This window comes from Chrysemys picta, chromosome 9 (genome assembly GCF_011386835.1).
Source record: "Chrysemys picta bellii isolate R12L10 chromosome 9, ASM1138683v2, whole genome shotgun sequence".
NCBI lineage: Eukaryota > Metazoa > Chordata > Testudines > Emydidae > Chrysemys > Chrysemys picta.
The window spans coordinates 65,966,891-65,991,709 of NC_088799.1; the positions used below are offsets into that span (position 1 = coordinate 65,966,891).

The 24,819-nt window shown below is 45.4% G+C and overlaps 1 protein-coding gene across 4 annotated transcripts; it reads right to left on the bottom strand.

The window, feature by feature from the left end:
* Window positions 1–65: 65 nt before the first annotated feature.
* Window positions 66–24,724, bottom strand: TRMT2B (tRNA methyltransferase 2 homolog B). Of its 4 annotated transcripts, none has more exons than XM_065556482.1 (14): window positions 24,584–24,724; window positions 23,455–23,683; window positions 20,436–20,490; window positions 19,515–19,688; window positions 18,909–19,008; window positions 17,031–17,101; window positions 16,321–16,467; window positions 15,806–15,900; window positions 14,248–14,325; window positions 11,804–12,018; window positions 11,530–11,631; window positions 10,685–10,804; window positions 8,620–8,719; window positions 66–7,658 (listed from the first exon to the last, which is right to left on the bottom strand). In XM_065556482.1, exons 2-14 carry the CDS (start codon window positions 23,658–23,660, stop codon window positions 7,532–7,534), a joined length of 1,590 nt encoding a protein of 529 aa, XP_065412554.1. In that variant the 5' UTR covers window positions 23,661–23,683; window positions 24,584–24,724; the 3' UTR covers window positions 66–7,531. The 4 variants fall into 4 exon arrangements, with proteins under 4 accessions (XP_065412554.1, XP_065412555.1, XP_005285703.2 ...); XM_065556483.1 differs by having other exon boundaries at window positions 6,572–7,658; window positions 19,557–19,688; XM_005285646.3 differs by lacking the exon at window positions 14,248–14,325 and having other exon boundaries at window positions 6,572–7,658; window positions 19,557–19,688.
* Window positions 24,725–24,819: the final 95 nt, after the last annotated feature.

Sequence of the window (24,819 nt, forward strand, 5' to 3'; positions counted from 1 at the left end):
CTCAGAGACAAGATATATAGCTCTTTGCTCCATATGTTTAATACAAGGACTAAATACACAGATGAAGTGTCTCTCTAAATCCTTTATTACCCATTGATTTACATTCATCATCTCTTCTCCAATTTACAATGCAAACAATGTCACTTTCTTTTTGACAAAAACATACCCTGGCTGAGAGAAATTCATTCAAATCCTACCAAGAGAAGCCAAGTTATGGATTCCTAGGGGTGTTCCAAGCTCCTGGAGCCTGAATGGAGTCCAGCCACTGCCCCAATCTCAGGATCCCGAAGCATATGCTCAGGCTGCTGACATTCTATCTGGCACCCCCTCCAAGTGTTGGAACCTGCTGTCCAGCTATCTAGCCCCTTTGGGCGCAACTGACATTTCAGACTTCCCAGGACTCAAACATACCCCTGTGACGTTGCAGTCTATATGATTTTATAAAAATATTAATGAGTGAATATAATGTAACTGGGATATGCTTCATGAAAAAGGTCTCTTGTAAGGTATCATTACAAAGCTTATAATCTACTGAGTGTGATCATCCTATTTGTATAAATGTACCACTCTTGTATCTGAAACTAGAAATATGAAATATAACTCTGAGGGCCTATTGTCATTATGCAAAGTGTGGGCCATTAATGGTGGTTTGGAATTTTGATGACTCCCATTAACCAGACAGTGACATGTGATCATGTCACCTGAACTGGAATCCATCTTTAACCTGGTGTCTTTCCATTGAGAAGGAGGGGGTGGGAACCCAGAGAAGGACAAAGGATTCCCGCCTTATGCAAAAGATATATAAAGGGGTAGAACAGAACAAAGCAGGAGGAGCCATCATGAAGAATCTCCTAGCTACCACCTGAGCTGGAATAAGAGCTGTACCAGGGGAAAGAATTATGCCCAGGCCTGGAAGGTGTCCAGTCTGAGAAAAAACTTACTGAAGCATTTCTAAGGGTGTGATTATCTGTATTCAGTTTGATTAGACATAGATTTGCATGTTTTAGTTTATTTTGCTTGGTGACTTACTTTGTTCTGTCTGTTACCACTTGGAACCACTTAAATCCTACTTTCTGTATTTAATAAAATCACCTTTTACTTATTAACTCAGAGTATGTATTAATACCTGGGGGAGCAAACAACTGTGCATATCTCTCTATCAGTGTTATAGAGGGCAAACAATTTTTGAGTTTACCCTGTATAAGCTTTATACAGGATAAAATGGATTTATTTGGGTTTAGACCCCATTGGGAGTTGGGCATCTGAATGTTAAAGACCGGAACACTTCTGTTAGCTGCTTTCAGGTAAACCTGCAGCTTTGGGGCAAGTAATTCAGACCCTGGGTCTTTGTTGGAGCAGACGGGAGTGTCTGGCTCAGCAAGACAGAGTGCTGGGGTCCTGAGCTGGCAGGGAAAGCAGGGGCAGAAGTAGTCTGGGCACATCAGGTGGCAGCTTCAAGGGGGGGGGTTCTGTGATCTAACCCATCCCAACCCCTCTCCCAAAACTCCACCTAAAAAGGTGAGAAGCTTATGGTTTACAGTTTAACTCCCTGGGGTATGCAGTAGCTGTGCAGCAGTCAACACACACACACTTTGTTCAGTCTATCAACTTTATGCTCTTTATATATAGATCACACAAAACAATAAAGCATCCTAAATGCAGTGTCCGTCCTAGCTCGCTGTTCCCTTGGGGGATCATCTGTGTTCTGGCAGGCAGAGTCCTCCAGCCTCTTGCCTACCCTGCCCTGTAGCAGACTTTCTCATCTTAATCTGCTGCACGATGGCTCCCTCCCCCCAGTACTTCTCACACCACCCAGTCCCTTTATGGACTCCTGCTGGGGTCACTTGCTTCTTTTGTTCCATCTTGTGATAATTTTCCATTACTCCCAAACCCCCTTCCTTTCAGACAAGAGGAGGAAGTGTCTTCTCCCAGGCAGAGAAGACCAATTGTCCCAAAGTGTTTTACTCTGAATAGAGGATAGTTGAGTGCTCATCAATCACCATTGTCTCTGGCCTGGCAGCGACATGACCCAACCCTTCTAACTCATGGTAGATTCACATAGATATAGGCTTTCCATGACAGAGTAAATTCATGATACAATTTCATAAAATCATCCAAAACTCAGAAGTGGTACAGACAGAACCCCAATTCATCACAGTGCTACCCTGTATCACTGGACTAGCAGAAAACAAAAAAAATTAGTCAGGTTTCCACTGCCTAAGAAGGGTGTCAGACACTATCTGCATCTGTAATAACTTGCCCTGGCCCCCCTTCTGAATGGGCCCCAGCCTGTTGTAAATGGACCCAACTCCTGGGGCCACTTGCTCCAAAGCCTGCTGCGTGTGGGTAGTGACTGGTCACTGTTCCTAGTTCTCGGTCTCTTAGGCCTTGGCTACAATCGGGACTTCACAGCGCTGCCATGGCAGCGCTGTGAAGCGCAAGTGTAGTCACGCCGCCAGCTCTCGCAGCGCTGTATGCACTCCACCTCTCCGAGGGGAGGAGCTTGCAGCGCTGCGAGCAAGTGTGCAGTGCTGCAGGCTCTGATTACACGGGCGCTTTACAGCGCTGTACTCGCTGCGCTCGGGGGGTGTGTTTTTTCACACCCCTGAGCGCAGCAAGTTGCAGCGCTGTACACCGCCAGTGTAGCCAAGGCCTTAGGCACACTCCGAGGTGTAGACCTTGTGTCTGACACCCTTCTTAGGCAGTGGAAACCTGTAGTTCCTCTGCCTAAACCATGGAATCACTGCACAGCCTTCCCAAGCCCCAGTGGCTTAGACATGTTTTTCCACAGAGTGCACCTGTCCGTGGGAAATTTGGTTTCCTAGTTACCCCTTTAGAGATAATGTGACAGTTCAGTAAGGAACACAGACTTAGCAAAGGAATTTCTTGTCCACAGGCACTTTACTATTGAACAACCCTAGAGAGATACATATCTATGGAAAAAAAACTGAATTCAATTCCTCTGGTCTGAATCTGATCTCATCCCTCCTGTGAGTCATGGGACTGGTCCAATTATTAGGCCAGGCAGCCCTTCCTGCCTTCTTGGCTGGGCTCTTTGCATGTCACCGTCGCTCTAAAATAATGTCTGTCCCTCTTTTACCCATATGCTAACTATGGGGGAGTTCTGGGTTCCAGTCCTCTTTGGGGGTCCCTCCCTGTCAACATCAGCTTCTGTATAGAGAGTTATTCAAAAGTCAATAGCCCAACAAGTAGAAAACCATTGTTCAAGTCATTCAACACCAAGGGCTCTGCCATAATTTCTCAGCCATAGTGTTTCCACAGGGTATCACAATTTGACAAATGTATGTCCCCGATCTGTCACAACATCATCCTTTGAAGAATTGGGCAGAGCTATTAATCAGCAAAGCATAAGGGTATAATGGAGTGATACACAATGTCAAAGAGTGAGGAATGCAGTACAAATGCGAGAAAGGCCAGATTTCTGAATGGGACAGTGCGGCCTACTTTATAGTGAATGCAATAAGAAAATGGCAGCTTGCTGCTGACACCTTGCAGGGACAGTTCATGTTGCAGGGATCAGCAATATACAGGAGAGGAATTTATGTGCAGAGGGGAGATACTCTGAAATCTGTTTTCGCCTCATTTTGGTCCATACACATAGCCATTTCCAACAGCGGTCAGTGCTAGATTCTGCCCTTTGTAGTTGGGGTTTATATGAGAAATATCTTCCTGACCCTAACAGGTGATCAGATTCTGCCATGAAGCATGAGGATTAATAGTCCCTGCAATTTTATCCTACTTAATGTCACCATAGACTTCTTTCATATTAATTATCTAATTGGTTCAATGTAGGGCTGTCAAGCGATTAAAAAAATTAATCACACGATTAATCACACTGTTAAACAATAATAGAATACTATTTATTTACATCTTTTTGGACTTTTCTACATTTTCAAATATATTGATTTCAATTACAACACAGAATACAAAGTGTACAGTGCTCACTTTATACAGACACTCCCCAGATTATGCAAGACCCGACTTACACAAATTCGCACTTATGGAAAAAGTTCCAAAAACCAGAAATAGGATTTTCGAGTTGCGGAAATTTTTGCGTAACGTACAGGTATACCTTTCCGACTTATGCAAAATTCGAGTTACATAAGGCTTTCCGGAACGGAACGATTTCGTAAGTCGGGGGGCGGCTGTATTTATTTTTGATTACAAATATTTGCATTGTAAAAAACAAAAGAAATAGTATTTTTCAATTCACCTACTATAAGTACTGTAGTGCAATCCTTTTATCATTAAAGTTGAACTTACAAATGTAGAATTATGTACAATAAAAACTGCATTTAAAAATAAAACAATGTAAAACTTTAGAGCAGTGGTCCCCAACCTTTTCCGTGGGGCGGGCGCTGGACAACTAGCCGCCGAGGACCGTGGCCGCTGGACAAGCAGCTGCTGAAATGCCGCCGTGAAGCGGCGACGTCAAGAGATGTCGCCGCCGAAATGCCACCGTGAAGCATCATCATCAAGAGGCGTCGCCGCCGAAATGCCGGCGGTAGCACTTCTTGATGTTGCCGCTTCTTGGCGGCATTTTGGTGGCTGCTTTTCCGGCAGCCAGTAGGCAGGCGCACATGGATGCCCTGGCAGGCGCCATGGCACCCGCGGGCACTGCGCTGGGGACTCCTGCTTTAGAGCCTACAAGTCCTTGTTCGGACAATCTGCTCAGACAAACAAGTTTGTTTACATTTGCAGAAGATAATGCTGCCTGCTTCTTGTTTACAATGTCACTTGAAAGTGAGAACAGGCGTTTGCATGGCACTGTTGTAGCCGGTGCACAAGATATTTACATGCCAGATGCACTAAAGATTCTTATGTCCCTTGATGCTTCAACCACTATTCCAGAGGACATGCATCCATGCGGACGATGCGTTCTGCTCGATAACGATCCAAAGCAGTGCAGACTGATGCATGTTCATTTTCATCATCTGATTCAGATGCCACCAGAAGAAGGTTGATTTTCTTTTTTGGTGGTTTGGGTTCTGTAGTTTCCGCATCAGAGTGTTGCTCTTTTAAGACTTCTGAAAGCATGCTCCATGCCTCATCTCTCTCAGATTTTGGAAGACACTTCAGATTCTTAAATTTTGGGTCAAGTGCTCTAGCTATCATTAGAAATTTCACATTGGTATCTTCTTTGCTTTTTGTCAAATTTGCTGTGAAAGTGTTCTTAAAAACGAACATGTGCTGGGTTATCATTCGAGCAGGGCTGGCTCCAGGCACCAGTCTGGCAAGCAGGTGCTTGGGGCGGCTGCTCCGGAGAGGGGCGGCACGTCCAGGTATTCGGCGGCAATTCGGCGGACGGTCCCTCACTCCCGCTGGGAGCAAAGGACCTGCTGCCGCAGATCGCGATCGCGGCTTTTTCTTTTTTTTTTTTTTTTGGGCTGCTTGGGTCGGCCAAAACCCTGGAGCCAGCCCTGCATTCGAGACTGCTATAACATGAAATATATGGCAGAATGCGGGTAAAAAGAGAGCAAGAGACATACAATTCTCCCCCAAGGAGTTCAGTCACTAATTTAATTAACGCATTATTTTTTTAATGAGCATCATCAGTATGGAAGCATGTCCTCTGGAATGATGGCCAAAGCATGAAGAGGCATATGAATCTTTAGCGCATCTGGCACGTAAATATCTTGCGACGCCAGGTACAACAGTGCCATGCAAACGCCTGGTCTCACTTTCAGGTGACATTGTAATTAAGATTTCAGAGTAGCAGCCGTGTTAGTCTGTATCCGCAAAAAGAAGAACAGGAGTACTTGTGGCACCTTAGAGACTAACAAATTTATTAGAGCATAAGCTTTCGTGGACTACAGCCCACGTTAGTCTCTAAGGTGCCACAAGTACTCCTGTTCTTCTTTTTGCGGATACAGACTAACACGGCTGCTACTCTGAAACCTGTCATTATGCAAGGCACTGCATTTAGCCGTATGGAATGGAAATCCATCAACCTCATGTTGCATCCGAAGAAGTGGGCTGTAGTCCACGAAAGCTTATGCTCTAATAAATTTGTTAGTCTCTAAGGTGCCACAAGTACTCCTGTTCTTCTTATTGTAATTAAGAAGTGGGTAGTATTATCTCCTGTAAATATAAAAAAAAACTTGTTTCTCTTAGCAATAGGCTGAACAAGAAGTAGGACTGAGTGGACTTGTAGGCTCTAAAGTTTTACATTGTTTTGTTTGAGTGCAGTTATGTAACAAAAAATCCCTACATTTGTAAGGCTTGGTCTACACTAACCCCCCAAATCGAACTAAGGTACGCAACTTCAGCTACGTGAATAACGTAGCTGAAGTTCGAAGTACCTTAGTTCGATCTTACCTCGCTCCACACGCGGCAGGCAGGCTCCCCCGTCGACTCCGCGGTACTCCTCTCGTCTAGCTGGAGTACCGCAGTCGACGGCGAGCACTTCCGGGTTCGACTTATCGCGTCCAGACAAGACGCGATAAGTCGAACCCAGAAGTTCGATTGCCAGCCGCCGAACTAGCGGCTGGGTATAGACGTACCCTAAGTTGCACTTTCATGATAAAGAAATTGCACTACAATACTTGTATGAGGTGAATTGAAAAATACTATTTATTTTATCATTTTCACAGTGCAAATATTTATAATAAAAAATAATATAATGTGAGCACTGTACACTTCGTATTCTCTGTTGTAATTGAAATCGATATATTTGAAAATAAAGAAAAACATCCGAAAATATTTAATAAATTTCAGTTGGTATTCTATTGTTTAACAGTGCAATTAATTGCGATTTTTTTGAGTTAATCGCGTGAGTTAACTGTTAATAGCTCATCTTAATTAATTAGCCTCTTACAGTTGGTATGGCTACTTCCACTTTTTCATGTTCTCTGTATGTATATATATATATCTATATATATATCTATATATATCTTCTTACTATATGTTCCATTCTATGCATCTGATGAAGTGGGCTGTAGCCCACGAAAGCTTATGATCAAATAAATTTGTTAGTCTCAGTGCCACAAGTACTCCTGTTCTTTTTGTGGATACAGACTAACACGGCTGCTACTCTGAAACCTTTGATTAATTGACAGCCCTAGTTCAATGATATCTAAATAACATGGCAATAGTACTGAAAGTACAAAGGATTTGACTTGTATTTAGTATATTTAAAGCAGTTTCACCAAATCCTGCCCATGAAAACCCAGAACAGTAGAGTGGGGGTTAAGAAGTGTCTAAACCATTTTGATAGCCTGGCAAAAGGGATAGGGTTTGAGTGGGAAAGAGAAACTACAATAGAGGATCTTTTCACACAGAAAATCTCAGTGCACACTGGCTTCATACTTCATAGGATATGCAAGGGACAGCACAGCGAGGCAGGCTGAGAATTCCCAAAAGAGTTTTAATTTACAACTTTCAAAAGAATAAATTAAATCAGAGCCATGACCATTCCAGCTTTCTGAATATTTGTAGTTCTTTCTCACCCTCAACTTTTAAAGCTATGAAGTCCTGTTTTTTAGGAAAACACATAAACCAGGATGGCCCCTCAGCGAGTTAAGAGCATCACCAGCTCACAGTGAATAGTGTGGGGAAACATGTCAACCGGGACAGCCAATAGGGGGGCAAAAGGCTTTCCCACAAGCTTCTTCCCAGAGTCTGGTGGGCAGCAAAACCTATAAAAAAAAGAAGGATCAAAAGGCATCAGTTTCCCCATTAATCCAGAGCTAGAGGAGCATTGTCCGTGTTTCTAAAATCCTTCCCCTCTCCATTTCCTTTTCTTTAGTAATACCTGACTCCTCCCCACCCATGAAGAATCAGAAGATGTATTAAAGATACTTATTATTTGGGAAAGAACAACCACTCAGACTGAAACTGGTTTGAGGTCTGGAACCTGCTCTCTTCAGTCCTGGACCAATTCCAATAAAGCATGGCTAATCTGAATGACCAGGGACAAATTTAAGATTTGATTTCTCACAAAACACCAGAGCTAGGAAAGGCTTTATATGGTTAGAAAATAATCCCAGATTTTGCATTATCTAACCATCTTCATTGTTCTTCTGTAGACCTTTCATTATCTGCTCTATGGCCCTGACACCTCAAAATACTTAACCATGTGATTAACTATAAGCATGTGAATGGTCCCATTGACTTCATTTGCCAGATGGGAGCCTATTTTCTTTACGGTGAATATATTGGATACTGTAACCCAGATGAAGGCACGCTGCTTTTTTGATTCAGTGCCATTACAATAAGTTTTACATCATTTTCTATCCTTTTATGAATGCATTTAAGCATCACGCTCACTTTCCCCCCTCCCCTTTTTTTAAACAGCAGTTACCCACTAAGCCCACATCCTCACTGAATTCTTTACAGTGACACAGAAGTCTTTTATCACAATGTTTAACTTGTGAATAGACACACCAGTAGGCACACAGGTGTAGTAACTGCTGGCCATATGCTAGGTGGGCAGGCCTGAGCCCTACAAGACCAACCCCAGTAAGGTTCAGACCAAATTAAAACCTCCCCAAGCAAATTCACTCCTTTGTTGTGCTCTTTTCCTCTGGGCATGGCACTTCTCCCTCATAACAACAGAGACAAAACCAAAAAAAAAAAAAAAAAATGGCTCCTTCTCACTCAAGGAAGTTCCTCATGGCTTCTCCTTCAGGCTTGCAGGAAACATAGATCAGTGTAAGGATGGCCTCGCAGTTTCGAATGGCCTGCACCACACGATAATCTGAGAGCAGAAAAACATCAGGCATTTACATAGAGAAAAACCCCCAGAATAGCAATTTCTCTAAGGACTGGTCAACATTTTCCTATAAGGCCAACATCACAGAACTGTATTTGGATGACCAAAACCAATCACCCTTAACAAGGAAAATAGAAAGGCAGCAGGTGGAACAGGGAGTGCTCAGGCGCAAGGGAGTTCAAATTGTTAGGGTCCAAGGTGGCAGGTTAGTGTCACTGTTGCCAGGCAAACCACACTAGCAGGATCCAAGCTGGTTCAGGCAGAGCACTGACGTGAAGGAGCTTATCTCATCTTCCTAAGGAAGTGAAGGATGACAGATGAACTCTCTCACCAAATTGATGAGAAGCATGCACAAACTTCCATATCAAGACGGATTTAAAAGATTACAACTGTTTAAAGAGGAAAACTGATAAAAGGCATAGAAAAATAATGAATGGTATAGAAAAGGTAGACAGGGCACTGCTACTCAATCTAGGGTTACCATTCGTCCGGATTCCCCCAGACATGTCCGGCTTTTAGAGTTAAAAATAGCGTCCGGGGGGAATTTGTAAATGTCCGGACTTCACCCCCCTCCATGCAGAGCGCGCGCGGCTGACAGGGCAGCCGGCCGGATGGTGCCACTTACATGGGGCTCCGACAGCCAGAGAGAGCCCCTCCTCCGCTTACCCTTCTTCTCCCCTGCAGCTGAGAGCACTCCCTCCCTCCCTGCATTCGCAGATCACCAGCCGGCCGTTCGCACGGCAGTCCGGAGCTCCTCCCCCTGCTCCTCCTCCCCAGCACGCTGGTCTGAGCGGCAGGGTAAGGGGCCAGGGGTCGGAGAAGGGGCAGGGAGGTTCTGGAGGGGGCAGTCAAGAGACAGGGAGCGGGGGGCGGGAGTTCAGGGGGGGCTTTCTGGGGGTGTGTGGATAAGGTTTTGGGCAGTCAGGGTACAGGTAGGGGGTAGGGTCCGGGGGGGGCAGTTAGGGTGAGGGGTCTCAGGAGGGGACAGTTAGGGGACAAGGAACAGGGAGGCTTAGGTAGGGGGTGGGGTTCTGGAGGGCAGTTAAGAGCAGGGGTCCCAGGAGGGGTGGTCAGGGGACAAGGAGCGGGAGGGGGGGTTGGGAGTTCTGGGGGGGGGCTGTCAGGGGGCAGGGGTGAGGAGAGGGATCGGAGCAGTCAGGGGACAGGGAGCAGAGGGGTTTAGATGGGTTGGGAGTTCTGGGGGGGGCTGTCAGGGGGTGGGGAGTGGTTGGATGGGGTGTGAGAGTCCCAGGGGTCTGTCTGGGGGTGTGGATAAGGGTTGGGGCAGTCAAGGGACACCGGTAGGGGGTAGGGTCCTAGGGGGCCAGTTAGGATGGGGGGAGGGTCTCAGGAGGGGGCAGTCAGGGGACAAGAGGCAGGGAGGCTTAGGTAGGGGGTAGAGTCCTGGGGGGCAGTTAGGGGCAGGGGTCCCAGGAGGGGTCAGTCAGGGGAGAAGGAGCGGGGGGAGGGTTGGGGGTTCTGAGGGGGCCAGGAAGTGGGAGGGGCAGGGGTGGGGCTAGGGCAGGACAGGGGCGGGGCTAGGGAGGGGCTCCTCCCGTCCTCTTTTTTGCTTGCTGAAATATGGTAACCCTAACTCAATCTCTCTCAAAACTATAGCAGGAGGGACATTCAATGAAATTGAAAAGCATCATATTTTAATCCAATTAAAGGAAATACTCTTTCATACACAGTTAGCCTGTAGAACTCATTGCCACAACACATAATTGAGGCCAAGGTTATTCTGTAAGTGTCTACTGCAGAGTTTCTTGCACTTTCCTCTGAAACAGCTGGTGTTGGCCATTTTGATGCCAGCATGCTGAACTAAATGGGCTATGACAATATGACATTTCTTACGTTTCCATTTAAAGTTTTTTTTCTTTTCTGTATTTTTTCCCTTCAAAACAAGAGAGATATTGTTAGGTCTTAAAAAGAAAAAATACGTTCTCTTACGGAGTCCAGCCCGGGATGGGTTTACCACTGCAACAAGGAGCCGGTCATCCTCTCGCGACATCAGGAACTGCGGTAACACCATCTCCGCCTTTCCACTGTGAAACTCACAGTTTGAGATCCCTGTGCAGAAAAATCATTCACCCAAATGCTCCCTGCAGGCAGAGAATCAACCCAACTGGAAGATGGAGAGAGAGTACCCCTCAGGCACAGCAAACCTCAGGGTCTCTCATCCCAAGAGTGTGTCTCCCTGAGAAATGCATACCTGGCATAGGGATGCTTTCCATGTCAACATAGAACATCTTACGGATTTTCCCTGCCTGCACCCTCCCAGATCATCTCCTTCCCTTGCCACATTCCCCCAATTTTCATCTAAAGGTAAGTCTACATTGCTGACTTCCCATGCGGGGAGCCGCAAGTTCTTGCCCATACCCCCCCGTCATCTAGCCCTGAGGTGCGTGTGGAACCCAAGATGGCATGCTCATCTGGGCGTGTGGGTCAGAGCACATGTTAACCTTTGCCCATTTTATAATGTGGAGGTAGAAAAGGCACTGGGACCTGACATCAAGTCTAGATAGTCCTCCACTGCCATTCCCACAGCCATTCTCTCATCAACCTCCATTCTCTTTAGCCACCAAGACCATTTCATGCCCCTTTCGTCACAGAGTTAATAGAAAGGGGGGAGGAGCATTGTTGTGAAGTAGAAAAGGAAGGAGTGAGGTGGTTATAGCATGAAGCTTCTCCCTTTTACTGGAACATTTGCAGCCCATCTTGGGACTATTAGGAGCCCTCCACTTAGGAGATACTTTGTATTTTGCAGCAATGGATTTTAAACTCCTTCCTCACACCATTGAATGCTGCATTCCATCTGGCATCCTCTACAGCCTGCTCCACCACCTCGACACCAACAACCTTAGATGCTTGGTGAGCCAGAGAGAGACCAATGGCACCTGGAAAAAAAGAGAAAGAGAAAGAGAAAGAAATTCAAGGTTTTAAGATGAAGAAATAGGGAGCAAGGGAGTGGTTAAATTCTGGAGAGACCACATGTTTCACACCCAAAATAAAAATGTGCCCTTGTCAAACACAGAATTGTGTCGACCCCACTGCATTGTCAGTTCTCACCAGTTCCACAGCAGACATCAAGAAGGACAGTGTTCTTATCAGCCCGGCTTAATTTCCCAACTGTCTGGTACAGAACTTCTGCCCCAGCTGTGTTGATTTGGAAAAAGGCATCTGGAGAGATGCGGAACTTCAAGCCCAGGACCTCCTCAAAGATGTATGGTTCTCCATAGAGGAGCTGATAGGGGGATTGCTGGTGGGAACTTCGAGTCATGATGCTTGAAGGGGATATAAGAAGAGAATCCATTAGAGAACAGGATTTTCAACAAATAGCCAGTTTATTTCACTTCCTTTTAGTACAGTGTTAAAATACAGGGAGAACAAACCTCTCACCCCCCAACATCCATTGATTTAGAACAAATTGGACAAATTGGAGAAATGGGCTGAGGTAAACAGGATGAAGTTTAACAAAGACAAATGCAAAGTGCTCCACCTAGGAAGAAAAAATCAGTTTCACACATACAGAATGGGAAGAGACTGTCTAGGAAGGAGTACGGCAGAAAGGGATCTAGGGGTTATAGTGGACCACAAGCTAAATATGAGTCAACAGTGTGATGCTGTTGCAAAAAAAGCAAACATGATTCTGGGATGTATTAACAGGTGTGTTGTGAGCAAGACACGAGAAGTCATTCTTCCGCTCTACTCTGCTCTGGTTAGGCCTCAGCTGGAATATTGTGTCCAGTTCTGGGCACCACATTTTAAAAAAGATGTGGAGAAATTGGAAAGGGTCCAGAGAAGAGCAACAAGAATGATTAAAGGTCTTGAGAACATGACCTATGAAGGAAGGCTGAAAGAATTGGGTTTGTTTAGTTTGGAAAAGAGAAGACTGAGAGGGGACATGATAGCAGTTTTCAGGTATTTAAAAGGGTGTCATAAGGAGGAGGGAGAAAACTTGTTCACCTTAGCCTCTAAGGATAGAACCAGAAGCAACGGGTTTAAACTGCAGCAAGGGAGGTCTAGGTTGGACATTAGGAAAAAGTTCCTAACTGTCAGGGTGGTTAAACACTGGAATAAATTGCCTAGGGAGGTTGTGGAATCTCCATCTCTGGAGATATTTAAGAGTAGGTTAGATAAATATCTATCAGGGATGGTCTAGACAGTATTTGGTCCTGCCATGCGGGCAGGGGACTGGACTCGATGACCTCTCGAGGTCCCTTCCAGTCCTAGAATCTATGAATCTATGAAAATCTCCATCTATAGCAATTCTCTGACTGATTTCTTCTCTAATCTAAAGCACCACCTTTGAGTTATTATTTTCTGTGAACCCTTCAGCAAGTTGAAGTGATCATTTACAAAAATTCTGTCACTTTCAAAATCTGGAATTAATTATTGTGGTCAAAACAGAAGACTGGGCGTGAGCTCTTCTATTTGTAATCTTGGAAAGTCACTTCAGCTTTGTTCTTTGGTTTCCCAATCTGTAAAACAGGGGTAAAAATATTTATTTACCTGCTTCTTAGGAGTTTTGCAAAGCATAATGTATTAATGTTTCCAGAGTGCTTTGAAATACTTAAATGAAGACATAGCCATCCTAAAATGGTGTCTGTAGAAGGGCTGCCCAAACAAATATCACTATTATTTGTCAGTCTCTAGGGCCTGGTCTACACTAGGAGGTTATGTCGAATTTAGCAGCGTTAAATCAAATTAACTCTGCACCCGTCCACACAACAAAGCTATTTAGTTCGACATAGAGGTCTCTTAAATTCGACTTCTGTACTCCTCCCCAACGAGGGGAGTAGCGCTAAATTTGACATGGCCATGTCGAATTAGGGTAGGTGTGGATGGAAATCGATGCTAATAGCTCCAGGAGCTATCCCACAGTGCACCACTCTGTTGACGCTCTGGACAGCAGTCCGAGCTCGGATGCTCTGACCAGCCACACAGGAAAAGCCCCGGGAAAATTTGAATTCCTTTCCTGTCTGGGCAGTTTGAATCTCATTTCCTGTTTGGACATCGTGGCGAGCTCAGCAGCACTGGCAACGATGCAGAGCTCTCCAGCAGAGATGGCCATGCAATCTCAGAATAGAAAGAGGGCCCCAGCATGGACAGATCGGGAAGTCTCGGATCTGATCGCTGTGTGGGGCGATGAGTCCATGCTTTCGGAGCTGCGATCGAAAAGACGGAATGCAAAGATCTATGAGACGATCTCAAAAGCCATGACAGAGAGAGGATACAGCCAGGATGCAACGCAGTGCCGCGTGAAAATCAAGGAGCTGACACAAGGGTACCAGAAGACCAAAAAGGCAAACGGACGCTCCGGATCCCAGCCCCAGACATGCCGTTTCTACGAGGCGCTGCATTCCATCCTAGGTGCGGCCGCCACCACTACCCCATCACTGACCGTGAACTCTGAGGATGGGATATTGTTGACGCCCGCTTCCTCGGAGATGTTAGCGGACGGGGAAGATGAGGAAGGAGATGAGGAGGACAAGGCAGTCGACAGCACTTACAACGCTGATTTCCCAGACAGCCAGGATCTCTTCATCACCCTCACCGAGATCCCCTTCCAACTGTCCCCAGGCGTTAACCTGGACCCAGAATCAGGGGAAGGATCAGTCGGTAAGTGTTATAAACATGTAAAGATTTATTTTGAACAGAACATTAATATTAACAGTGGGTTTTTCATGATTACTTTGCCCTAGGTGCTTAAAGTTTTAGTCTTTGGCAGTGCAACTACTGCCAAAAAAATCTAACAATGTCCGGTTTATCATGATTGGTTTGCCCTAGGCGCTCTATTGTTTAGTCCTGGCCAGTGCAGCTACAGTAAAATTCGGTCTATATGTCCGGGGATAGAGCTCAAGTCCTCATGGGACATCTCCATGAAGCTCTCCTGGAGGTAATTGGGAAGCCTTTGCATGAGGTTCCTTGGGAGAGCGGCCTTGTTGTGTCCTCCGTAGTAGGAAACGTTCCCGCGCCAGGTTAGCAGCAAGTACTCCGGGATCATTGCCTTGCAGAGCATGGCAGCATATGGCCCTGGTCTTTGCAGGCTTTCATGAAGCATGTGTTCTTTGTCACTCTCTGAAATCCTCATCAGAGTGATGTTGTTCATGGTGACCTGCTTTGAATTACCTCCCACCCCGCCATAAAGGTCTCCCCCTTGCTCTCACAGAGATTGTGGAGCACACAGCAAGCTGCAATAACAATGGGGACATTGGTTTTGCTGAGATCAGAGCGAGTCAGTAAGCTGTGATTCATCCCAGACCTGCAGCACTATGCGGTCCCACCAGTCCGTGCTTGTTTCCCGTGCCCAGAATTGCTGTTCCACAGCATCAACATGACCCATTGCCACCATGATGTCCACGGCGCAGGGTCCCGTGCTTTGTGACAGGTCTGTGCCACTCTCAGACTTCATGTCCTCACCGTGCTGCCGTAGCCTCCTCGCCCGATTTCTCAGCATCTGCCTCTGGAAAAGGTGGATGATAAGGTGCGAGGTGTTGACAACGGCCATAACTGCAGTGATGGTCGTAGTGGGCTCCATGCTCGCAGTGCTGTGGTGTCTGCGCTGTCACTCACCAGAAAAGTGTGCAAACTGATTGCCCGCCGGCACTTTCAGGGAGGGAGGGCGGGAGTGACGGTTGGATGACGACAGTTACCCAAAACCACCCTCGACACATTATTTTCCCCATCAGGCATTGGGGGCTCGACCCAGAATTCCAATGGGCAGCGGGGACTGCGGGAACTGTGGGATAGCTGCTCACAGTGCACCCCTTCCAATGTCGATGCTTGCCCCGTTAGTGTGGACTCACACAGTTGAATTACTGTCCTTAGTGTGGATACACACGTTCGACTTTGTAATATCGATTCCACATATTCGATTTAAGTAAAATCGTACTACTCTCGTAGTGTAGACATAAGAATTGTCCTGATGGGAGAGTAGTTGGATTGCAGGTTTGAGGATATGGGTAAGAAATAGGGGGTAGCAGTGGAGTTTCATTTTCAGTATTCCTGTTGCCTCTCCCTCCACTTTCTGACACAATGCAAGTTTTATCAGGTGTCGAAAAAATTTACCTCTCTTGGAAATAGAGTGAGGTCAGGTTGCAGACTGCTCCAGGCCCACAAGTAAAAAAGTCCTTAAGCAATGCTTTCTGAGTACACAGTTCCTCCTGCCAAGAGCAAAAGAAAAAGATCCATCTGGTTATGCTGATTTTTATAATACCTATCCTCAGCTATACACCATAGCTATCTCATATGAACGAGCAGGTCTGGCACTGTCATGGTTATATCTACCATAAACATGGTAGACCTTGTACTGGCATTACTGTAAAATGGCATTTGGTTGGTTTCTGATATCAGCACTGCTATAACTCTCATGAGCAGCATAGTTTTGATATTATCTTTGATATGCTCCCACAGGGTTAGTAGTTCTTGTATTGATACTGCCAATATTCCCTTTCTTCTATAAGCCCCATCAACTAGATGTTCTGGTACTGCCACCACTTTGACTCACATTGCTTGGTACTGGCAATGTCCCTGGGTTCAGAACAGTGGTGGAGGGTAGCTGTCATTGTCACTAACATATTCACCTGACTGAGATCCTGGGGGTGGAAGGTGATGATGGCCATGGTGTGTCCACTGCTATTGGTGCGTACTATGAGCTCGCGCCAGTGGCCACCCTGGTGAAACAGGAGGCAGGGATCCAGTGGGGACTGATGAAGAAATTCCTCATAGTACTAAGTATAAATAAAGTACAGATGAATACCACTGATATTAGATTAAAGAGAATTCCTATAGTCCTATACATAGTATCATAATTCTAACCTTATTAGAAAGTTTACGCTGCACATGTACAAAACTAATTTTTCTATTGCTTATAACTTCACTTAAATGTATCTATAAAAAGCTATCTTGAAGATTAGTTCCCAATGAAAACAAGCCACTTCGAAAGTTTCAACTTGTAAAATTCAGCTATTTGAGCATTACTGTCCTGGAATCTTAACATTTCCTCTGCCCTGCAGAAAGAGAGTGACTTTACAGGAATTCAGCCGTAAGGCAGTTTTAAGGCTCCAGGATTCAATGCATGTGCAAGAATGGACAAATTAACTGCACTCAGTTTTCAGAAATATTTACTTTTTAGTCAGGACCGAGCTTGGACAATTTTCAGTATGTTACAAAGCATGTGAATATGGATTTATCGTGAAAACCCAGCGTAATCTCAACTATAGCGTTTCCTACCAAATAAACATTGTCACGTCCTTTCTTTACTCTGTCTACATACACACATGCTCTTTATTACCTGGGCCACTTGTTTGTGTTTTTCGGGTATGTTTTCCAGGTGGTTGGCTCGCACACAGACAATATTCCTTGCTGTGGAAAGACAGATGGGTGTTTAATCTCTCATTGTGGTCTTGTAACAGTACCCTGAAACAGGGAATAGTAAATCGTTGTACTAATGCCAGGTACTGCACAGTAGATAGATAGGAAGGTCTATCCCTAGATCTCTGGGAACTCCACTACACTGGAATAACAGACACACTTGTGTCTCAATTCCCCCTACTCCATCTAATTTGAGTCAGGGTCTAAGGCAGCCTCCACGAAGTATCAGGTTTGTCCTTGCCCAATTATGTAATTTCAGTATTTTGCAAGAAATGTTTAATGCTCTGTCAGCTTCTTTAAATCCATTTTAATGCAACTGCTTCCTTTGAGCAAGATGTTTTTAATAATAGCTATCAAAACCAATTCACTCTGCTTCTGCTAACTGGGAAGTAATGGAATGGGCCCAGAGCGGTGACACAGTTTAGACTGACATGGCATTGCTCAGACAGGCTTATAGTGGGATGACCAAACCCTGTAGTTCAGCAATCAGAAGGCAAAGCCAAATGAACCCATGAGATTTATTTCCAAATGAAAATGCTCACGATCACTGCCCCCAGTGCATGAGTCTGCATCAGGCACATGTGTAGCATGGCACCATTGCTAGAAAAGGGCTGAAAATATAAAGGAAAATAGACTGGGTTTGGTTGGCTGAGGCTGTGCTCCCTCTTTAATCTAGCCTCTCACCCATGATCCACTTGCATCTAAGCTACCTCAGAGCTCTGGTTTTTGGCTATATCCAGGGCCCCCTATATTCCATGGCTGTGAACTTTGCCATGGAATTCACCCCTTGCCACAGAATTTTGATCTGGAATTTAAGTTTTCTGTTTAAAAAAATTGTGGCTAGTTCTCATAGTTACAAAGAAAAGCTTAAAAACTTGAACTGAGGGCTAGTCTACACGGTGGAGTAATGCACCCTACAAGGGTGTGATTTCTGAAGCACACTAATGTGTTGTGCATTAATTGTTTGATGTAGACCCTGCTGGTGTGTATTAAAGGTTCCTTAGTATGCTTTAATTTAGTGCTGTTCCTAATGATGTTTGGGACAGTACTACGTTTAAAGCACACTAGGGATCCATTAGTGCTCACCAGCAGGGTCTACACAAACCAATTAATGCACCAACACACTAGTGTGCTTTAGAAATCATACCCTCATAGGGCGCATTACCCCACCACATAGAGAAGCCCTGGGTACAAACAAAACAGCAGTGCCTTCCTGAGCCTGCAGACAGCTAGAAACAACATCTCAGACAGGTATGAACTGGACCATTCAATTTATGAAGTGTTAATCATGGCCAAATATGACAATTTAAATGTCAACATTGCTAATGATTTTACTACCAAACTTTTAGAAGGAAGAGCCAGCTGATGTGCTTATCCCACAATCCCAAATGGTCTCCCATGACTGCTCAGGTGCCCAAGCCACAACTGCCACCTACCCAACTGCCAAAACCTCCAGCTTCCCCCTTGATGTGCTTCTGTAACATGGTTAGCCTTAGTCAATACACACATCTGCAGAGTGCTGAAAATGTGGGCTCAGCATAAAATCAGTATAACAATATAAACAGAAAGAACAGGGGCTACTATCTTGATTGTGGTGTTTACTTCCGAATTTATTAGAAACCTATTTTTTTTTCCAATTTATCCATAGCCACCACAGAACTGCTAACATTTCCACCAAAGTTACGCAGAATTCAGGGACCTTGCTACACGATTAGATCCAAAGTAGAAGGCCGTGACTATGCCTATGAACCAGTATGATCTAAGTAGCTTTCAGCCTTGTGCTTTGTCGTGCACTGACCTCTGCCAGTTCCCACATAGAGCCCCACAGTTTTTGGGTTCCCATCAGGTCCTTTGTTCACAGAAAATGTGGATTTGTTTCGGTAGCCATTAATGACGGGCTGGGGAGAGAAGAGGAAAGGGTAAAGCCAGGAAGCAAGAAATGATGGGGGATGGGAATCAATTCTAGGCATTTTATTAGCAGCATGAGACGTAGCACATGACTGTCAAAGAGTATACCATGGAAGGGTGTGTAAGTACCTAGACCCCAGAGTGTTTGCCAGGGGAGCAGTTTAGCCACCCCCTCTTTCCCAGTCGTGCTCTGTGAATACAGGGCAGGAGGTTTATTGGGGACTGGGATCCCTGGGATACTTAAGGTGGTGGAGTGATGGGGGTGATGATTGGAGCTTTTCATGGGCTATAGCCAGTGGATGCACACAGGAGGCTGGGTTGGATCCAGGGCAGGGGTTTTTAGTGGGTAGAACTGCCTCACAGCCCAGGGCTCTCATTAGATGTAGAGTAGACAGTTTGGCAGGAGCTGGACTCACTGTGGTTGTTCTGAGTGCGTAGCAGTTTTCCCCACCATGGCACTCAGCAGAAGCAGGGGAAGAGATTTGTCAGGGCTTACCTCTCCTGACATTCCCATGAAAGATTTCTCTCCAGTACTCACAGAGGGGACAACAGAATGGAGGGGACAGCAAAGCCCATCTGGCCTTTGTGTGATTTCCAGTTTGTCTGTACCAAGCTCCCTCAGACAAGAAGCCAGTGTCTGCAACACCTTCTTCTGACTCTCAGACTTCACCTGCAGAAAAGTTCCAAGGCACTAACATTTACACTGGAGGAAGCTTGCTCATCACAACTGGAGAGAGAGTGCACCCCACTGAGCAGGAGAAAATACTGTAACCAAGCCACAGCCCTATAAGAGCTTCATACTTGTCCTTAAGTTATACTGCCTGGCCACTCAGAGCTTCACAGCAACAGCAGGGAGAGAACCTGGATCCTCATGTTCTTAAAGCACAGGCCTCTACCACTTGAGCTAATGGAGAGTCTCAATATAACACCATAGGGCCTATAACACACTGGTTCTGATTCCATCTAGTAGAGGAAGTAGTACACGCATATACTTCTATCCAGTTAATATAGTATAGATCTATCTATGAGGTTACTCTAAAACAGGGGTAGGCAACATTTGGCACGCGGCTCGCCAGGGTAAGCACCCAGGGAAGCCGCGGCCAGCACATCCCTCGCCCGCACCGCTTCTTGCCGCCCCCATTGGCCCGGGACAGCGAATCGCGGCGAGTGGGGGCTGCGATTGGCCGAACCTGCCGCGTCAGCAGGTAAATAAACTGCCCGGCCCGCCAGGGTGCTTACCCTGGCGAGCCGCGTGCCAAACGTTGCCAACCCCTGCTCTAAAAGAATGAAACTGGAAGTAAATGGGATCTGAACAGTACTAGAGGATTACAAGAGGATGAAAGATTCTAAGGAAGTTTCCTGGAGGAGGTGGGGAGGGAATGGTTGGTGGAGGAAACTCCTTGTGAGCACATCTTACCTTCAGCTGTTCTTCATAGGGGAATCTCCACAATGGAGTTGCCACATTGGTTAGCCTGAAAAGCACAAGACAGCTGTAAACCCAAGAATCACCTGCTTCCCAAACACAGCCAATCTCAGGCCCAGGTAACACATGGAGTGGCATGGTGCACTGCACTACACACCTGAATAAATTGATTCCTGGTTACCTCATGGCCAAAGCAGGTAATTCTTACACGCACTTCAGAAACTTGTAAAACCAGCTGTGCCCCAAATTTAAATCCCAAGTGGTCATCTTCACTATTCCTCTTTGGTGACTTATACTTTGAGCAAAGGAACCTTAAATAATTGTTCCCTTTCGCCCCAGAGGATTGGTCCAGACTTTTGCATAGCACTGGCTAGTGAAAGCCAGTTGTCCTGCAGATCCTGGCTACCATTTTGAGTCACACTGAGTTGACAGTGCCAGAAGAAATGCTTCCTCTCAAACAGACCAGGAGAGGTCCACCTGAGCCCAGCATGAGGACTGACTCCAGGTTGTGAGGTAGGGGAACAGAGTGGTCATCTAATATTGTGTTTGGGGGAAAAGACTTTTAAAATGTTATGCTTATAAGAAGCACACGGGATCTTTTTCAGGGGAAAAGGCAATACGCCGCATTTATTGGAAATACAATTAGTATATGCATTCAATCTCTCTCTCTCTCCCCCCCACTTCCCCCCTGCTGCCAGTCAATGTTACAGCTACCGTCCAGAGTCCGGATCAATCTAGTGGCCAGCTAGGTTGATCACGGGTAGGTAGGAGCTGGGTTCTATCGGTCACGACACGATGGTCCGGGGAAGTCTTGGCAGGACAAACCCAAAGTTTCATGGCAAAACACCCTGTTTATATAGTGATTTTTCTTCATTGAGACCAATGAGTTTTGCACCGTCATGCTGTAATCAATTGTTGTTTGACGAGTGCTTGTTTTCTTACATTGTTTTTCACATTTTTTATTTTGTTCTTTCATTAGTCTCTCAGGGAGTTACCCCATGCTGGTTTTGATCACAGCTATTTTGTCCCCATTTATAGGTGCCTATCTCATTTTTAGAGTTGTCAATCTGCCCCCCTCTGACATTTCAATAGGGGCATGTTACAATCTCTGGGCGCCTTTACGTCCATCCTCAATTTCTCCCCAGAACATCTGGTCCAGTAATGGCCTTCACACTTATCTTCTAACTCACACATTCCTCATTCACACACAAAACAGGATTGATTTACACAGAGCATTTGAACAGGAACATCAAATTGCAATGCAAAAAAACCCAATAATTGCATTCATAGAATCATAGAAGATTAGGGTTGGAAGAGACCTCAGGGGGTCATCTAGTCAAACCCCCCGCGCTTTTACTTATTTTAGAATGCTAAACCTACAACAAAGTGGTGACCCTAAAAGGTCTGTTACTGCCTTGAAATCAGCTTCAGACACAAAATTCTGGCTGATGCATCTCTACCAATGGCACACTAGGCCACTCCTTTCTGCTTTCAGAAAGGGTGGCTGGCAGGCCGGATATGGTCAAATCATACATCAACACATTTAATACATGCTACATTATTATTCTTTAGAATTATACAAAATACAAACATAAAATCCTACTACTACACAGTCAGGGAGAGAGAAGGAGTAGAGAGATCATGTTGCCTTCTTAACAGTCCTTATTTTGAAAACCCTCCATGGGCTTCCTCCAGCCTACCTCACAGACCTCGTCTCACTGCCCTAATTGCTCTGTCCCCTCTGACAATGGTCTCACTTCTGTCCCATCCCCCAATATTACCCTTATTAATCAGATTTTGTCATTTGAGATATCCATCCTGTATCTTCCACCAGCTCAGCTTTCCATCTATTGTTACCTCTCTTCGGCAAACATCTTAACAGTGTAGTCAGTTGCACTGCTATACATATTGGAAGGGAAAATCTGAACTGCTCATACACATTGATTAACCACTCAGGCAACAGAATTCTACACGTTACCGGACAGCTCATAATTAACCTGTGAAACTCTCTGCAACATGGTATTATTGAGGCAGAGCAATTAAGAGGACTCCCCCCAAAAAAGGATTACATTAAAAATAAGGCTATGAATGAAAAAAGTATATAAACCAATGTATTTCACGATATACACCAACCACTTGCTCTCTGGATTTAGCATGATCTTACTCTACAGACAGGTATATCATAATTTTCCCTTATTGGGCTTCTTACACCTTTGTCTGAAACATCTGGTATTGTCCACTGTTAGAGAGACAGGATGGCAAACTAGATGGACTTCTGGCTTATCCAATATGGCAAGTCTTATGTACCTATGATTTTGTTCCCCCTTACCTGTGCCTCTTAATTTCTCTCTTGTTCTGTTATTATTTGTCAGATTGTGCTCTAGGGAAACCATCTCAATGTTTCTTTATCCTGCCCCAAGAGGGTTAGGAGAAGGGAGAGCTGAGAACAGCTGACATGAGGCAAGTACTTGCTGTCTGAGCTGCTCTAGGGTTCGCATGCAGCCATCTTATCAGGTGATGAAGCCAGTGCTTCAAGCTGTCAACAGAGTAGGCAGAAGCATCAGTGGATTACACTGGGAGGGCCAATTGCACTTGGTGCAGTTGCTGCACCAGAGTTCGCTGTCTACACTAGCACTTCAGCAGTGCAGAGTCACATGTTGAAATATAGCAGCAGTGTGCTATACCTCTGAAGGTGGGAACATCTGCATCACTGGGAGTGACTGTGTGGTATGTTAAATGCAAAATGGTTATGCTGGGGACTTGCCAAGGTAGTTGCAGTTATAACTTTCTTTTTTGCATGGGCAAGGTCTTTGTTAAACTTAGCTGCTTTGGTTGTGTAGATGAACCCTAGATACTGATCTGTGCCCACTTGAACCCTTCCCACTCCAGAGAGTGAGTGGTTAGTTCTTATTGATATAATTTGGTTCCATTACAGTTATGAACACCTGATCTGCAGTCAAAAAAGGTGCAGATTCCTTGGGCTCGCACAGCATATGCTGCAAAAGTTCTATACCTCTCTTCCCAGAAGGACTCCAGGCCTGGCAAGCTGCAGCCCTGTCTAGGCTTTTTCTCCTTCATCCACCTTTTCCTCGTTGCTTCATTCCTCCCTGCCACCTGTCTGCAGTCCTCATCTGGTGCAGTGCTCAAAGACGCCTGTTTCAGACTCACTGGCCAGCAAGCGCGCAGGCGTATCAGTCTCAGTGAGCAGGAGAGAGCCATCCCAGAAGGCAGGGGCTGAAACACTGGAACCAACACCACACAGTGACTCCATTATTAACATTCCAGATAGTGGGGAACTTTATAGAAACACAAACTATACAACAATGATGTGAAATAGACAAAAGCTGGAAGAAGCATTGCTCTGGCTACCACCTTCTGCTTTACCCACTGTGCTGTATCTAGATACATTACAGTACTCAGTGCAATTAAAAGGCAGCAAGTTTAAAACCAATCAAAGGAATTAAAAAAATACAAGGCATAATTAGTCTGGGGAACTCATTACCACATATTATTCAGGCTAATAACTTAGAAGGACTAAATATTTACAGAAATAATAAAAATATCAAAAGTTACACACACAAAAAAAGCAATGGAAAGAAGACATCAGTTCAGCCTGCCATGTCTGAATTGCCCTAACAAACATACGGAGTTGTGACACCCCTCCTGGAGACGGAGCAGCATCTCAAGGAGCAGGGAGAGCTGCAGGTGAAGTCCTGAAGCTTGAGCTGCTAGACTTACATGCAAAGTGTCTCTATTTAGGATGGAGAAAGACTCCCCTCCCCCACACAATATTTTTCACCCTGTCCCCTATGGAGTATCTCCAATGAGTGTCAATGTTCAATGGTGCACTCCTATGTGTCTCTCCAGGTTTCTCTCTCTATTTAATATCTTCCAAACGCTGACGGGTCTATAGGGAGGCAGCACTGAGGAGATTAGGGCAAGGGGAACCAGAGACCCAGAGAGAAAATACTGGGAGAGGAGAGACTGGAAGTGGGCATAGAGAAGGAAACATCCTCCCCTCCTGACTCCCTCTCTTGAGGTTAGCGGTATTTGCAAAGTTGAAAATGTGTGCACATTTTACACACGGTGCTTAGTTAACGGAGCACCATCAACGATTAAAGCCCCGGATCCTCAGGCCTCACCTTTGTTGCCAACACCTCAGCAAACTGCTTCCAAATCGAATCAGCCTCTCGTGTTAGGCGCTTTATTTCCCCACTTGCAATGATTGTGACACTAGATGGTGTAGTTGCTTCCTGGTTCCCAGGCACCAGCTCGGTGACGGCAACTACACATGACATGGCAGCTCACTCAGCCTTCGGCTGCTCCTTAAAGGGATAGCACTCTGTACAGCAGAGCTGCTCTGAGACGAAAATGTTGC